The sequence below is a fragment of the Myotis yumanensis genome, unplaced genomic scaffold (assembly GCF_028538775.1).
Source record: "Myotis yumanensis isolate MYYU_CA2020_CCGP unplaced genomic scaffold, mMyoYum1.0.hap1 SCAF_5, whole genome shotgun sequence".
NCBI classification, from domain to species: Eukaryota; Metazoa; Chordata; class Mammalia; order Chiroptera; family Vespertilionidae; genus Myotis; species Myotis yumanensis.
The window spans coordinates 100,960,818-100,977,959 of NW_027223756.1; the positions used below are offsets into that span (position 1 = coordinate 100,960,818).

General features: G+C 53.8%; 1 protein-coding gene across 1 annotated transcript; it reads left to right on the top strand.

The window, feature by feature from the left end:
* The first annotated feature begins 4,222 nt into the window (after nucleotides 1-4,222).
* Nucleotides 4,223-8,303, top strand: GJC2 (gap junction protein gamma 2). The gene is made up of 2 exons (XM_070416712.1): nucleotides 4,223-4,568; nucleotides 6,087-8,303. Exon 2 carries the CDS (start codon nucleotides 6,105-6,107, stop codon nucleotides 7,368-7,370), a length of 1,266 nt encoding a protein of 421 aa, XP_070272813.1. The 5' UTR covers nucleotides 4,223-4,568; nucleotides 6,087-6,104; the 3' UTR covers nucleotides 7,371-8,303.
* The last annotated feature ends 8,839 nt before the right edge of the window (nucleotides 8,304-17,142 follow it).

A 17,142-nucleotide genomic window follows, 5' to 3' on the forward strand; every position in this document is an offset into this window, starting at 1 on the left:
AGTCAGAGTCCAGAGGCCAGCCCTGAAGGCCCTGGGAGGATGAGGGCTTTGGCTGAGACCCCAGGCTCCCTGGGACCCAATCTGTCAGGGCCTGCAACCCTCCTTAGGCTACTGGGGGTAGGGATGGGGGTGGGTGTTGGGGGTAGACTGTGGTGTGCATAGGAGCTGCTGTGCAGTTATGGTAGAGGGTCCCCAGGCCTGGGGTTTGGGTTCCTGGCTGCCCAGTAAGTCTAGGCAAAATACAACTGGGACCTCCAGGATGGGAATTAAGTGTCCTGGGGAGGGACCTGGAAAGACTGAACCCCATGGGATCACCATAGAGCTGACAAGGGGAGACCTGGGAGAAGAGCTAAGTTTGGGAGGTGGGCATGCAGCACCAGGCCTGTGCCCCCCAGGTCCCCTCAGTGGGTGGACAGGTGGGAGCCAGCTCTGGGCTCCAGCTAAGGCCTCAGGCTCACAGGGCAGAGCCATCTTGAGGTATTCATGGGTGCTCACCTGTGGATGAAGGCTATCAGTGGCAGGTGCATGCAGGGTCCCTATGTCCTCATGGAGGGGAAAGTGCTGCCTGAGACTCCTCATTCCACTGCCCGAAGGTTCCAAGGGCAGGGTTCCCCTGCCACATGGCGAGCTGAGCATTGGGGCCCTGCCCACAGCCCCACCTCAGCAGAGGAAAGTCCCACCCGCATGGCCCTACGGGGTGCTGGGAGGAAGTGTGGCCAGGGGTGGGAAGGAAATTGCTGACCAGGCCATGGCCTGCTGCACTACAGGATGGCGCTAGGCTGTCCTGGCTCTCAGCCCTGCCTCCCCACCCCCACCTCCTAGAACCTTTGTTCAGATCTGGGGTGGGGTTAATTGAAGCAGGGGGAGCTCAGCTGCCCACCACTGCAGAGGCCACTCTCCAGGTCTGGTCTGAGGGTAGTAAGCCAGCTGTCTCAGGATAGGCCATCCTAAAGCCCACAGTCAGGCACCTCCCTCCAGGCTCTTGGTGGGGATGACCAGCCAGCCGTCATGGGGAACCCCTGTTTGTGCTCACATGGGCCCAGCAGTCATCACTCCCAACACACACACACACACACACATGGGGAACCCCTGTTTGTGCTCACATTGGCCCAGCAGTCATCACTCCCAACACACACACACACACACACACACACACACACACACACACACACACACAACCTCATCTTGGATCTCTGAGCAGTTCTTATCTACACTTGCTCTGATATAGAGTTTTGGGTGAGATTCCATGTGAACAAAGGTCCCTGCAAACCCCCAGGGTCTGGGTCCCTGAAGGGCCAGTAACCCCCCTTCCTGCTGGCCCAGCTGGGCCCTTGCTGGCTGCAGCCTCCCAGCAGCACTGATAGCCCCACTGCAGCCCAGAACAGGTCACCAGCCAAAGTCCATACTCCAAACTTGCAGCCTCCAGACAGACAAATATATGCCACGTAGGGAGAAAAGATGGGAGAGGGGGCTCGGAGTGATAGGGCGGTAACTATTGTTGCGGTTTATAAAGAAGTTGTAAAGACCAAGAAGTCCATGTGACCCCCCCACGCCCATTCCCCATGGGACAATCAAAACTATAGCCCACACTTCCCTCAGATTTCCCCATGTTTCCTATGACCTTTTTGAAATGTTTTAATTTGCCCTACCTGGTTTGGCTCAGTGGATAAAGCATCAGCTTGTGGGCGGAAGGGTCCCAGGTTCGATTCCGGTCAAGGGCAGGCACCTTGGTTGCAGGCAAATCCCCAGTAGGGGATGTGCAGGAGGCAGCTGATTGATGTTTCTCATCGATGTTTCTAACTCTCTATCCCTCTCCCTTCCTCTCTGTAAAAAATCAATAAAATATATTTTTAAAAATAAAATGTTTTAATTTAATTTTTTTTTTGTTAATCCTCACCTGAGGATATTTTTTCCATTGATTTTTTTTTAGAGAGCGGGAAGACGGGGAGGGAAGGAGAGAAGAGAGAGGGAGGGAGGGAGAGAGAAACATCAGTGTGAGAGAGACACATTGATTGGTCACTTCCCACACAAGTCCAGACTAGAGTGGGGGCTCGAACCTGCAACCCAGGTATGTGCCCTTGACTGGGAATCGAACTTGTGACCCTTCAGTGCACAGGCAAACACTCTACTTTCCCACACCAGTGCTTTCCCATGTTTCCCATGACCTTTTTATTATTATTTTTGATTAATCCTCACCTGAGAATGTTTTTCCATTGATTTTTTTTTTTAAGGGAGAGTGGAAGAGAAAGACAGAGAGAAATATCGATGTGAGAAAAACACATCGATTGGTTGCCTCAAGCATGAGCCCCGACCGGGACCCGGGCCAGGAGGAGCCTGCAACCAAGGTATGTGCCCTTGACCTGACCGGAATCGAACCCAGGACCCTTTGGTCTGCAGGCCAGCACTCTATCCACAGAGCCAAATCGGCTAGGGCTCCCATGACCTTTGATGTTCCCGGTTACTCCCATGAGGCATGTGGTCCTCACTTCTCTGTCCCCAGGGCTCCACTGGTCCCCTTGGTCCCTCAGAGCCCCTTGCCTGATGCCCTTGGCTGTGTTGATGGTTGGGTATGATGTAGGAGCCCCTCCTGGAACTTGTCTCCTGTTGTCTCATGGTCGCCTGGGCTGAGGTTTTGGGGGGGAGGCAGCAAGGGCAGGCCCTTCTCACACCATTGCAAGGCCCGTGCTCTCAACCTGGCCCTTCACTGCAGGTGGGTTCTGGTCCCCACCTGCGGTGACATTTACAGGTTGTGCTCTCCCTTTCTGTTGTGCACTCTGGGCAGTTGCCCTTGAGGAATGGGGGGTTGGACTCCCCTCCTAGAGGGTACAGTGGCTGCAAAATCTATTTAGAATTTCCTTTTCCCCATTTAGTTATTTATTCAATAATTTGTATCAGTAGGGACTCGTTTATTTTATACCTTGGTAATAATCTATAACTCAACCTATATTACTACTTTATCCACTCTACTGCCCAAATTGATCTGGTTTTGAACACCCATGGGGAGCTCCTTCCATGAATTACTGTATTGCTTTGCCATACCCCTCCGCAGTGTGTATGTGGTGGGGGATGTTGGTGGGGGGCTCGTGCTAGCACTTCCTTACTCTGGCACCACCAGATGCTCCAGGCAAATTTCCTAAAGTGCTGGGACTGGTCCTCTGGATCCATGTGCCAGGTCAGGAGGCAGCACCAGCTGAAGGTGTGGATTTGAGGACTCCTGTGCATGTCACTAAGACCAGGGCAGGGGTCCTCCAGGCTAGAGCTGAGCAATCCCAGCCCCCGACTGTGGAATGACCACCGACTGCATGTGTGACACAGGTCCTGCACACACATGTATGAGCACATGGACGTGCACCTGGTCTGAAGAGCCAGAGCCTCTACCCCTGCCCGAAGGCTGTCTGAGATCCCCATGGCACTGGGGGAACAGATAGGTTCACTCCTTCCCCTCCTACTGCTCAGGATGGCCCTTCAACTGACCACTCTCATCTCTCATCTGCCCCCTTCTTCTCTATACATCTGGTCTCTGTGGCCCTGACTGCATCATCCCTTACCCCTCAGGGCAGGGTCTGACCTGTGCCAAGCTAGAACTGGTCTCAAGATCCCCCTGCCACATCTCATGAGTTGGTCATGGGTGTGAGGGGAGTATTTCCACCACAGGGATTGCCAAATAAGACATAAAGGGTTTCCCCAGAGAACCAGTTGTTAATACTGACCCCCAAAGCACAAGTTAGGTCTGTCTGCACCCTGAGACTCCCCCCAGGTCTTGGGAGAGAGAAAAGAAGTGGGGGCTGTTCTGCCATCCCTTTCTGGTTCCTGGGCGGTGGTGTGGGCCTTAGCCTCCTGTGATGTGTCAGGTCAGGGTGGAACAGGTCCTGGAAGAGCAGAGGTTGTCATGAATAACAGCCAGTCTCAGGCCTGAGGATCTCTGCCTGAGGCAGAGTGAGGGAGAAGGTGGTCCTGAAGGGACTGGCCTACACTGAGTCTGCACACGCACGAGTGTATGTGCACATGGGAGTGTGCATATCTGCATACACATGTGTCTGAGTATTTGTGTGTGTGTGTGTGGTGACTGTGTGCATGAGTGTTTATAAGTGTGTGCACACTTGAGTGTGCATATCTGTGAGTTCATTGTACACCTGTATGCACATGTCTGAGTGTTTGAATGTGCGTACACGGGGTATTTTTTTATATGTGTACTCATGTGAGAGTGCATGTTGTCTGTGAGGATAGTTGTACACCTGTATGCGTGTGTGTGTGTGTGTGTGTGTGTGTGTGTGTGAGTGAACGTGAGTGTGTGTCTGTGTTTGCATTGCATTATGTGTAGCTCTGAGGTGGGCCGTGCACACAGATGTAAGGAAGCGGGGTCATTTCCCCAGGAACCCTGACTACCCCCTCTTCCTCCCCACCTCCCGCCAGGGAGAGGCCCAGCTGCATAAAGAGGGCCCGGAGCCCGGCTTGTCTCTGCCTCTCCATCCCGCACCTGCCCACACTGCCTCCAGGCCTGTTCTAGGAGGGAGGGCCAGAAGAGTTGGGCACTCAGGGGTCTCCTTTCCCAGACTATCCAGGAGCAGGTACTGGCCTTGGCTGTGGGGAAGGTGGGTGTTGGGAGCAGGTACTGGCCTTGGCTGTGGGGAAGGTGGGTGTTGGGAGCAGGTACTGGCCTTGGCTGTGGGGAAGGTGGGTGTTGGGAGCAGGTACTGGCCTTGGCTGTGGGGAAGGTGGGTGTTGGGAGCAGGTACTGGCCTTGGCTGTGGGGAAGGTGGGTGTTGGGAGCAGGTACTGGCCTTGGCTGTGGGGAAGGTGGGTGTTGGGAGCAGGTACTGGCCTTGGCTGTGGGGAAGGTGGGTGTTGGGAGCAGGTACTGGCCTTGGCTGTGGGGAAGGTGGGTGTTGGGAGCAGGTACTGGCCTTGGCTGTGGGGAAGGTGGGTGTTGGGAGGCACAGGGAGTTGGGGTTGTGTGGCCCTCCCCAAAGAGGCTCTTCTCTTGGGCACAGGCCCACCCAGGGGTCAGCTGGCCTGAAAGGGGCATTGGTCTGGGATGTGGTGAGTGGCCTATGGCTGTTCTGAGTGTCACAGGTGCCTCAATGGACATGGTTCCATCTGCACAGATGCCTGGCCTAATCCACTCCCCACCCCACCCTCTTACAGCTGGGATTTCCCCACTATGACTGCAGAGGACATGAGGGCACCCACGAGAGGGAGGAGCAGCCAGAGAGTTGGGCAGCAGCCCCTGATGCATCTGGACCAGAGGGGAGGGCATGAAGGAGCCTGGGGGTCCTTTGCAGAGGCAGAGGGACCAGATTCCCCTGTGAGGGTGTGGGTTGGGGAGGGGTGAGCTGCTGGGAGCCTAGGGGCCCATGAAGTTGCAGAATGTGTGGGGGATGGGAGATCAGACTGAATGAGTCACTGGGGAGCTGGGGAAGCTGGGGCCCCCCTCCCGTGCTGGGAAAAGGACTTCATGCAGCTAGGTGCTGCTGGGGGCTGAGGGGGGTGGGGGCCAAGCGTGCGTGAGGGTTGAGGCTGTGCGGCCCCCACACTCTGAGTGAGGCTGGCCTCTGATTTCTAGGCGACCCCATGAAGTTGGCTCACCTAGTTGACTCCCTGTGGCTCTCAGGGCCTAGGGTGGGGTTCCCAGAGGTGAGGGATGGGAGAGGCTTGCACAGAACCAAGCTTTCCTGGGGAGAGCAGGAGGGGCTGGCTGCACTCCAGGCCACTGGGACCCGGGGTTAGCAGGGGTGAGTGGTCCACGGGAGCAACACAGCCTGTTGTCCATCTGCATGGGGTCTGTCCTTTGCCAACCCAGGCCCCACCTCCCTGTGTACACACCCCAGGGGCAGAGGCAAGGAGTGGGAGCGGAGCTCCTGGAGGGGCTGTTCCTTCAGCAGAAGGCAGCTGAGTTGCCCTCTGGGGCCCTGGCTCCAGCGCCAGGACTCCTGCCCCAGTGCTCCTCCTGGCCATGGGTTTAGCTCTAGTGCCCCACCCAGGGTTGAGCTCCCCTTTTGAGTCCTCAGGTCCTGCCAACCCACATCCCCACACCCCCCCCCCCCTCCTCTTTCCCACCCCGGGTTGAGCTCTGCTGTGGCCCACAGGTCCCGCCCCCCGCCCCTATGACCAACATGAGCTGGAGCTTCCTGACGCGGCTGCTGGAGGAGATCCACCACCACTCCACGTTCGTGGGCAAGGTGTGGCTCACGGTGCTGGTGGTCTTCCGGATCGTGCTCACGGCCGTCGGCGGCGAGTCCATTTACTCGGATGAGCAGACCAAGTTCACATGTAACACCAGGCAGCCGGGCTGCGACAATGTCTGCTATGACGCCTTCGCGCCCCTGTCCCACGTGCGCTTCTGGGTCTTCCAGATCGTGGTCATCTCCACGCCCTCGGTCATGTACCTGGGCTACGCCGTGCACCGCCTGGCCCGCGCTGCCAAGCACGAGCGCCGCCGTGCCCCGCGCCGCAAGCGGGGGCCCCGCGCGCCCCTACCGCTGCCCGCGTCGTCCCACCCCACCTGGCCCGAGCCCATCGACCTGGGAGAGGAGGAGCCCATGCTGAGCCTGGGCGAGGAAGAGGAGGAGCCGGGGATGGCAGAAGGCCTGGGCGCGGAGGACGAGGTGGAGGACGCGAGCGCGGCCAAGGGCCTCGGTGCGGACGCCAAGGCGGCGGGGACCCCGAGCCCCAACGGGCCGCATGACGGGCGGCGGCGTATCCAGCGCGAGGGCCTGATGCGCGTGTACGTGGCCCAGCTGGTGGCGCGGGCCGCCTTCGAGGTGGCCTTCCTGGTGGGCCAGTACCTTCTGTACGGCTTCGAGGTGCCGCCTTTCTTCCCGTGCAGCCGCCGGCCCTGCCCGCACGTCGTCGACTGCTTCGTGTCGCGGCCCACGGAGAAGACTGTCTTCCTGCTGGTCATGTACGTGGTCAGCTGCCTCTGCCTGCTGCTGAACCTCTGCGAGATGGCGCACCTGGGCCTGGGCAGCGCCAAGGACGCCGTGCGCGCCCGTCGCCCTGCGCCCACCTCTCCCGGCCCCGCACCGCGCCCGCTGCCCTGCCCGCTGCCCCCCGCCCCCGCCGGCCTGGCCTACCCGCCCGACTACAGTCTGGTGGTGCGCGCGCGCGCCCACGACCAAGACCTGCCCAGCCCCGCGCTGCGGACCTTGCGGGACGCGCGCGCGCTCGGCGACCGTGACCACCCGCCCTGCCCCGGCCTCCCCGCGGCCACCCGGGGGCCCCCCAGGGCCGGCGCCTCCGCTTCCGGGTCAGGCAGTGCCACGTCGGGGGGCACGGGCGGGGACCAGGGCCGGCCGGGCGCCAAACCTAGGGCGGGCTCCGAGAAAGGCAGTGCCAGCAGCAGGGAGGGGAAGGCCACCGTCTGGATCTGAGGCCCCGCCCCAGTGCTCGGCCCTCCCTTCACGCCGGCATCGGCTGGGGACTCTGGGGTGAAGCTGGGCACTGGCCGCGCTGGACACAGAGCATCACCTGCCGGCTCCCCCTCCTCCCCCTCCTCCTTCTCCTCAGCCGGCCGCCCTCTCCCTTGGGAAGGGCACGCTCTGCTCTGTAGCGCTACCCCTTCCCACCTGAACCCTCTCTCTGTCCGGGATAAGAGGGGAGGATGGGCCTGGCAACCACAGGGTCCCCAGTTCTGGTTCGTAAACCCTGAGGAGTGGGCTGGACTGTGGCTAGAGCACTACAGAGCCACCTTGAGCCTCTCTGGCCCAGGTGCCCAATCCTTCCCTCAGAGCTTCTCTGGGACCCAGCCAGCGCCTCAGGACGTCTCTGAACAGAGGGTCCAGCCTCTTCCCTGCTCCCCGGTAGCAGCCCAGATATGATGCCAGAGGTCTGGCCTGGGCGTTCGGGGTACAATGCTGTCCCCACTCCCTGCAGCAGCCAATGTGGCTCCTTTCCCAGCCACCCGCCTCCCGCCCACATGCTGCTTCCTGCAGAACGGAAGCAATTTTGAGTCTTCTTCCTACAGTAGGGGAAACGGAGGCAGCCCCGGGGCCGGCGCCTCCTTCCTTCTTGGCCCTCTGGGCACCAGCTCATAAGCTGCCGGTCCTCCTCCCGCGAGTGTGGGGCGGGCCTGCATCCTGCCCCGGGTCCTTGCCCAGACAGATGGGAGTAGATGCGGCCACGCCCCCTAGAGCTTCATGGCTGTCTGGCTGGGGCCTTCCACTGGGAGGTCAGTCTGCCTTGCTACTGAGACCAACAGGGTGGTGGCCAAGAGCTGCGGCTTTGGCCGTGTTGGGGGAAGGAGCTTAGGGGCTCCTGCCCAGGGCCTCCCAGCCCTGCAGCCCCCTTTCCTAATTCAGACACAGACTCCCAAATAAAAACCTAACTTTTGTTTATAACTGTATGTGTGGTGTGTGATGTGTGTGTATGCAAGGGTATGTATGTATGTATGTATGTGCATATGACATGTGTGCACATGTGCTGTGTACAAGCACATGCATGCATGTATCCGGTTGGTGTGTGCAAACGTGTGTGCATGTCCATCACTGGCCTCCAGGTACACAGCTAAGCTCCAGGCTAGCTGGAGAGCAGCTCCTGAGAGACACCCTGGGGCAGTTCAGTGCCAGGCAGTGGGCCAGGTGGGCCCCTCCAAGCAGACGGATGGTAAGAACAAAGAGCAGGCCAGGCCCGAACACTCAGAGTCAAGGTTGGCCTGTGGCTCAGGGGACAGAGGGACACTGCTGTCTCAGGGGAACCTGCAAAGGTGGCTTTGGTGAGGAGCAGAGGTGGGCAAGGGAGGTGGGGAAATCAGCTGCTGTCTGCAAGGAGCCACCTTGGTCTAGACTTGGGTGACCCCAGCTGTCTCCCAGCCTCCCTCAGGCCCAGCTCAGGTCCTGATAACCTCTCCTGGCTGAAAACCTCTCTTTGCTGCCTCCAGGGCCAAGCCCTGTTAACGTAAAAACATTCAAATCTGTAAAGCAGTGGTTCTCAACCTTCTGGCCCTTTAAATACAGTTCCTCATGTTGTGACCCAACCATAAAATTATTTTCGTTGCTACTTCATAACTGTAATGTTGCTACTGTTATGAATCGTAATGTAAATACCTGATATGCAGGATGGTCTTAGGCGACCCCTGTGAAAGGGTCGTTCGACCGCCAAAGGGGTCTTGACCCACAGGTTGAGAACCGCTGCTAGAATTTTTGTGAGTTTATTTGAGCCAAACTATCACCAATTGCTGGGAAGCAATCACAAGGGATTGGGACAATGCTCCAGAGAATGGTAGTTTTTCACCTTGTTTTATATATTACATCAAAGGAGGAGACTTAAGTGGGTTACATGAAATCCATTGGTGATAAACTAGGCAGGCGGGAGGAAGCAAAGGGGTGGGGAAACCTCTGGGATTGGATAAAAAGTAAAATGATAGACACATACTTCTTTTGCTTAGGCGGGTGCAGGATAATTAACAATTAACACGGTAACAATAACAATGAAGGAATTTGTGGTCTCTGTCCTGGCACTCAGGGCATGTGGTTGTGCTCTGAGGGGTCCAGAAAAAGGGAAGTTACAAGCTACTCTGACATTTCAATGATATGTTAGCATAGATGCAAAAAGACAGTAAGCTCAGTTAAGATAAAGATTGACCTTGTCAGGGAAGATACGGGCCTAGGCGGTGACTACCCATCATAAGCTGCTTTTAGTTAAAGTTTAATTTCAGACCATCCTTTGTGGTTACTTTAGGTCTTAGAGTTTGCAAGACTGCCATGCAGGCCTTCCCTGAGCTTGTCAGGTAGCATATGGCCCCTTTCATCCACAGCTCAAGTCAGGCTGAACCCTGACCCTAACCTCAGCCTGCGTCGGGTCAGATGCCAACTGTAAGCTGAGTCCCTCTTCTGTGTGGGGTCCGTCAGACTGTCTGAGCACCGCTCCTAGGTGCGCCCCTTCCTAGACAAGCCCTGCCCCCAGTGGCACCCTATCTCCAGGATGGGCCTTGCCCCTAGGTGCGCTGCACTTCCGGTGGAGACTGGCCTGCAGGAGAGCCCTGCTCTTACAGGAGCCCTCTCCCAGGGGAGCCCCGCCCCAGGAAGTCTTGGAGGGCGACTCCAATCTGGATCCAGAGCTCGACATACAGTTCACCTCTCCAAAAGAATTTGGTCCACAGAAGTAGCAGTCTTGGACTTAGGACTGTGATCCTGGCTTTGCGGTCACCAGGGAGGCTAGGTCCATGGGGAGGCTGCCCTGCCATACCTGGCCCCTACGGGTAGGAATGGGCACAGAGAGTGGCGAAGCTGGTAGTAATGGACATGCAAGAACGCCTGTGCATGGGCACTCTCTCTACAGTCCCTCCATGCTTCCTTGTCAGTACTCTGCAGCCAGGTCTCCTTTTTGATAGAGGCCCTCAGGAGCTCAGAGAAATGGCATCTGGGTGGGGAACAGTGGAACTTGGGGTTCATAACAGCCCTAATGGCTGGAGAGGGCCAGCAAGGAATGCAGGCCTCTACTCCCGCAGGGACAGGAGCCTGGCCGGGGTCCTGAAGGTCAGTGTTCCACATCTGATGGTGAAAGGGTCTACAAGGGGTGGGGAGTAGGGCACGGGCCCTACCATCTGAAAAGGAGCCATGAAGCCAAGTGGATAGGGGAGGCACTGGGCAGATTTGTGTTTGGGGGAGAACATTCTGGATTCGAACATTCCGGACAGGATGTCCAGACATTGGTCTTCTCCTGTCCTTGGACTTGGACTCAGGTCGGAACTTAAGCCACTGGCTCGCCTGAATCTTGAAGATGGCAGATCCCGGGACTTCTGAGCCTCCACAACTGCATGAGCCAATTCCTTGTAATACATCTTTCTCTATATATCACAAGTTGGTACTGTTTCTCTGGAGAACACCAACTAATATACACCCCATCAGCCAGAGCTGGTGAAGGGCATCCCAGCTGAGAGGGAAGGTGCAAATGGAGGCTCTATTCTGGAACGTCTCTCTCGGCTCAGGCTTCATAACAAATACCACAGACTGGGGGCTTAAACAGACATTTATTTCTCCCAGTCCTGTGAACAATGGGCCTTGAAAGGACCGACTCCATCCTGTCCCTCGCCCTCCATCTGAATCATAGGCACTCTATCTAGTTCCTGTACCTCCATTTTGTAAGAACGGCCATTTAAAATTTTTCACTAAACACAGATGGTCCTTTGTTCTGTTAATTCCAGGAAGTAACTAAACCAGATAGAAGTAACTCTGCTATTTCTAGCTTCTGTAAGCATGCTTGCTTGAATAATGGGAAAAATAAGACATTTTTGGGGAGGGACTAGCAATCTGAATCTGTGCCAGTAACCTAATGTATATTCTTATCAGCCTATAGCAGTGGTTCTCAACCTTCCTCATGCCACGACCCTTTAATACAGTTCCTCAGGTTGTGGTGACCCCCAACCATAAAATTATTTTCGTTGCTACTTCATAACTGTAATTTTGCTTCTGTTATGAATCATAATGTAAATATCTGATATGCAGGATGTATTTTCATTGTTACAAATTGAACATAATTAAAGCAAAGTGATTATTCACAAAAGCAATATGTAATTATATACGTGTTTTCCGATGATCTTAGGCAACCCCTGTGAAAGGGTCTTTCGACCCCCAAAGGGGTCGCGACCCACAGGTTGAGAACCCCTGGCCTATAATCTAGTTACTGCCCCCTCTTAATTATCTGGTCCTGCAAGCCGCTCTGCTGGCATGGGAGTCTGGTCTGTCCTTGGTTCCTCCCATGCCAGGTGTCTTCTGGTTATCTGAGCTGTGCTCAAGGCTGCAAGCTTTCTATGGGATATCTGCTAAGCACACTGCCCCCATCCCAGCACATGGGTTTTTTGCCTTTATAAGCTAACCCCTAAGTTCATTCGGGGCTGCAAGGTTTTAGAGAGACATTAGTGCTCTTGCTGCCACCGGTGTTTGCAATAAAGACTCCAAATTTGGCCCTCTGACTGTGGCGTCTTCTGTTCAGCTCACTGAATTTCCAATATGACACCTGGAGGCTACAATTCCAGGATCCAGGTGTGGTGAGGGCTGGTTCCCCGGAGGCCTCTGTCCTTGGTGTGTAGATGGCCATCTCCTCCTGTGTCCTCACATAGCCGTACCTCTGTGTGCATTGTGTTTTAATGTCCTCTTTTCTTAAAAAATATATTTTGTTGATTTTTTTTTTTTTTTTTTTTTACAGAGAGGAAGAGAGAGGGATAGAGAGTTAGAGAGAAACATCGATCAGCTGCCTCCTGCACACCCCCCACTGGGGATGTGCCCGCAACCAAGGTACATGCCCTTGACCAGAATCGAACCTGGGACCCTTCAGTCTGCAGGCCGGCGCTCTAACCACTGAGCTAAACCGGTCAGGGCTAATGTCCTCCTCTTCTAAGAACACTAGTCACATACGGGGAGGACCCTCATTTCACTTTAATTACCTCTTTAAAGGTCCTATCTCCAAAAACAGCTCCATCTGAAGTCCTGGGCATTAGGGCTCCACCTTAAGGTAATGCCTCACTGAAACTGTGATCACCACAGGACAAGGCATAGGCCTTCTGTCTTGGGAACTTGGGGGCTTGCATGCACCACCTAGGTATTGTCAGTTTTGTGAGTTTTTTTAAATAATATATTTTTATTGATTTCAGAGGGGAAGGGAGAGGGAGAGAGAGATAGAAACACCAATGATGAGAGAGAATTATTGATCAGCTGCCTCCTGCACATCCCTACTGGAAATTGAGCCTGCAACCTGGACGTGTGCCCTTAAGCAGAATCGAACCTGGGACCCTTCGATGCTCTATCCACTGAGCCAAACGGGCTAGTGCTTGTGAGCTCTCTTTAAAATACTCCCTCTGGCCCTAGCCGGTTTGGCTCGGTGGATAGAGTGTCGGCCTGTGGACTAAAAGGTCCCAGGTTCGATTCCGGCCAGGGGCACATGCCTGGATTGTGGGCTCGATCCCCCCCATCGGGGAGCATGCAGGAGGTGGCCAATCAATGATTCTCTCTCATCATTGATATTTCTATCTCTCTATCACTTTCCCTTCCTCTCTGAAATCAATAAAAACATATTTAAAAATAAAATAAAATAAAATACTCGCTCTGTACCAAAATAATAGTAGCAGTTGATGAATGTAATTTGTCCCATAATAATAGTAGCAAAAGAAAATAAATATAGAACTCAACATTTATTATAAAAAAACTAGATTAAATTAAACAATAAATTAAAAATAGTACTCCTAATTTTTATTTTGAGTGTTCAGATAGTTTCTGGATTTTTCAATAATCTCGTTACTGCATTTTAAACTTGTAGGTAGGGTCCCTTGGCTGCGAAGCTTTGCTTTCCCTATATGCGTGAGCTTAAAATTATTGGAGCCATTGTTCTTCATTGCTTCTAGCATAACTTGTTGAAGTGACAGAAACGTATTATCCAGTATTTCGGGAGAAATATTATCAATGGCTAATATGGTGCCTCTTCTGCTAAGAGGAATATGTCTAAGTTTTTCAAGTTTTTCTCCATAATCTTTGCATTTATGTCCACAGTTTTGTTTTTTCAAAGAATCAACATTAGCATAAGATTCTCCTTGACAATTATTTTCAGAAGCACGTTTCCAAATTCTTTTTTAAAAAATATATTTTATTGATTTTTTACAGAGAGGAAGGGAGAGAGATAGAGAGTTAGAAACATCGATGAGAGAGAAACATCGATCAGCCACCTCCTGCACATCCCCCACTGGGGATGTGCCCGCAACCCAGGCACATGCCCCTGACCGGAATCGAACCCGGGACCCTTCAGTCCGCAGGCCGACGCTCCATCCACTGAGCCAAACCGGTTTCGGCTCCAAATTCTTGATATGGTCATTCTGTTGCACTTAAATTGTTTTGCAGGTAACATAATTGCACCTTTCTGCAACTTTTCCTTTTTCTTTTGATGCATCGAGAACTGGACAATCGCAACTCGATCTTTGCTTGAAAACTCCTTTTTTCATCTTACTTTTACAATGGGTTGATATTCAACTGAAATAAAACAATTGATTTCCATCAGCGGATGAAATTAGAAAAATAGTTATAATTTGCAATAATTAGATTAACCTAAAAATTGAAAGATGTGTCAAAACAAATGACAGATGTCATGAAACACTGATTTTGATTGAAGGCTTCACAATTTTGTGCTACAACATAACTTACAGCTGCATTTGCCAATAATTTCTGTTTAAATATTCACTTGCTACTATCATTATGGGACAGAGGGAGTATGTTTTTATAGATTTTGAGAGAGGAAGGGAGAAGGATAGAGAGATAGAAACATCATTGATCGGCTGCCTCCTGCACACTCCCCACTGGGGGCTGAGCCCACAACCCGGGCATGTGCCTTAACCAGGAATTGAACCAGTGACCTCTTGGTTCACAGTTTGGTGCTTAACCACTGAGCCACACCAGCCAGACAGTTTTGTGAGCTTTTGATGGTGGTGTCTTAGGTTCTGTTGTCACTGGCTGTTCCAGGCCTAACCTAAGGAGCCAATCTGGGTGTCATCCATGGTCCCATCTCTAAGACCAATTCCTTGATGCTGTGACACAATCACCATCTCATGCCTGAGCTGATACCTTAACGTGGTTGGCCATCTCTCACTCAGACATGGTGTCTGAGATGCTCAAAAGTCCGTTAACTCCAAGAGGTGGAGCCTTGAAAGGACTGACTCCATCCTGGTTATCTGAGCTGTGCTCAAGGCTGCAAGCTTTCTACGGGATATCCAACTATTGAACATGCACCTTGTGCTCACTTAGCTACTTAAAACAAACAAACCATAAAAATCCCTCTCCGTGTCCTTGTCAACCTGGGATGGCCATGAGGATGAAGGGCTGAATCTGGGCATAGAACTATCCCCCTGCCTATCCTTGTCTTCCCACCTGGCTCAGGAGCAGGCCAGTGGGATAAACCTCTGTGCCTGGTGGGGTCTCTGGTATCAGCTCAGGCATGAGATGGTGGTTGTATCACCTGGACTCTTCCCCACAGAGATCACAGCCCCACATTCCCCTCCAGGTTCATTAGTGTTAGCTCTGCCCCATCTCTGGCCTCCCACCTCTGTCCCCTCCCCTAGCAGTCCCCCCAAGAGCACACAACTTGTCCCCACCTCAAGATTGGGCCCAGTCCTAGCTGGCTTGGCTCAGTGGCTAGGGCATCAGCCTGCGGACTGAAGGGTCCAGGGTTTAATTCCGGTCAAGGGCACATGCCCGGGTTGCAGGTTCGATCCTCAGTAGGGGGCCTGCAAGGAGGCAGCCGATCAATGATTCTTTCTCATCATTGATGTTTCTATGTCTCCCTTTCTCTCTGAAATCAATAAAAATACATTTAAAAAGAGACATTAACAATGTAGAGTTTAAAAAAAAAAAAGATTGGGCCCACATACCACCTCCCAGCAAAGCTGCTCTAACCATTATGAATGCATTTCTCCAACTTTCTGTTTGAAATATTTAACTTACAGAAATTGTGAAAGAATAATAAGATAAACTGTACCACCCTTCACCTAGATTCACCAATTGTCAACGTTTTGCCCCGTCTGTCTGCTATGTCCTCCTGGTCTTCTGCTCACGCAGCTCCCACTTTTGGGGCTGGCCCCTTCTGGGGTCTGTGCTGCCCAAACTCTGATTTCCCAGCTGGGCCAAGTGTGTGGTGAGGGGCACAAGCAGCATGCCCAGAACCCCCAGACCCTCCATCCCGCCCAGCTGGCTTCCTGGCTGTGACCAGTCAGACCTGGTATGTGGCTCCCCTGACCACTGGCCCTTCATGGAGGTCTTCCTCTGCCACCGGGCATTCCAAAGGTGACCCAGCACCTCCCTGCCAGCCCCTGAGGACAACATGGGGTGGGGGCGCATTCCTCCAGCCTCACGTCAGCCTGTACCCCAGCCAGCAGAGAACACTGCTTCCCACTGGCCCTGCTGCAGGAAGGGCCAGCAGGCAACCTGGGGCCACCTGGAATCTTCCTGACATCCCAGTCAAGGCTAAGCCCAGCCTGCTTCACTACCTGGGCTGTTTAAATGCAAATTCACTAAAAAATGTCAAATGAACATTCCAGCTTCTCCCTACTTGGCAATGCCTCAGTGAATGGAACAGACAGCACCTCCCACCATCCTGGAGTCTGCCAGCCAGCGCTGCTCCCGGGCCCCTCCTCCAGGAAGCCTTCCTGGGTCTCTGCTGTAGCCTGTCCAGCCTGACACTAGGGACCCTGGCATATGAGCACCACCCAACTGCTGCCCCTTCTCAGTCCCCATTGCTTCTTCTCATGCCACAGCTCTGGAAGGAGCTGTGGCCAGGCCTCAGGAGGTTCCCAGGAGCTGGGGCTGCAGCCAGATGCAAATGTGCGCTCTCCTGCCTCTGAGGCCACAGGACTGGAGTCATCAGGAGGGGTGGGGAGCTAAGAGCTGGGAAATGGCGGGTGTGGGGGTCTGACCCCACTTCCCAGATGCTGCTGAGCCAGGGGTGGTTTCCTGTTATTCTCTCCTCCTGGCCTCCTCCCTTCCCAAAGGCAGGATAAGGAAGTTGCCCTGTTCTGGGGGTGTCAGAGCACCCCCTCCCTGCAGCCCTTTGCAGTCTCCCTGAGTAGCAGGGGAGCTGGCTCCAGCCATGGAAACGGATGAGGATGAGACGAGGCCATTCCATCTGATCCTGCCCCAGGGAAGGAAGAGGTGCTGGAGACTGAATCAATGGCCAATGAGCAGTGATTCAATCAATTTGTGCCTGCGTGAGGAAGCCTCCATCAACTTCATCAGGGGTTTGGAGAGCTTCTGGGTTGGTGGAAGTGTGGAGATGCAGGGAGAGTAGTGGGCACAGAAAGCATGGAAGCCCCATACCCTGCCCTGTGCATCTTCCATCTGGATGTTCTGAATTATCTTCTACACTAATAAAAGAGAAACATGGTAATTAGCGTACGACCGCTACCCTTCCCATTGGCTAATCAGCATATCCTTATGCAAATTAACTGTCAGCCAAGATGGCGGCCAGCAGCCAGGCAGCTGGACGTGAACATGAGGCTTGCTTGCTTCAGTGAAGGAGGACTCCAACGTTCCCCGCCTGACTTGCCGGCCTCTGAGCTGGCAGTTTGAAACATTCTAACAAATATAGAAGCTAAACAAAACCCCAGAAACCAGCTTTCAGCCGGCCGGGATCTCAGAGCTGGAGTTATACATTGTTTCGATTATAGAACGCAAA

Bases quoted from the DNA above. Each gene is read 5' to 3' on its own strand.
- GJC2 (XM_070416712.1), top strand. From the start codon at position 6,105: ATGACCAACATGAGCTGGAGCTTCCTGACGCGGCTGCTGGAGGAGATC.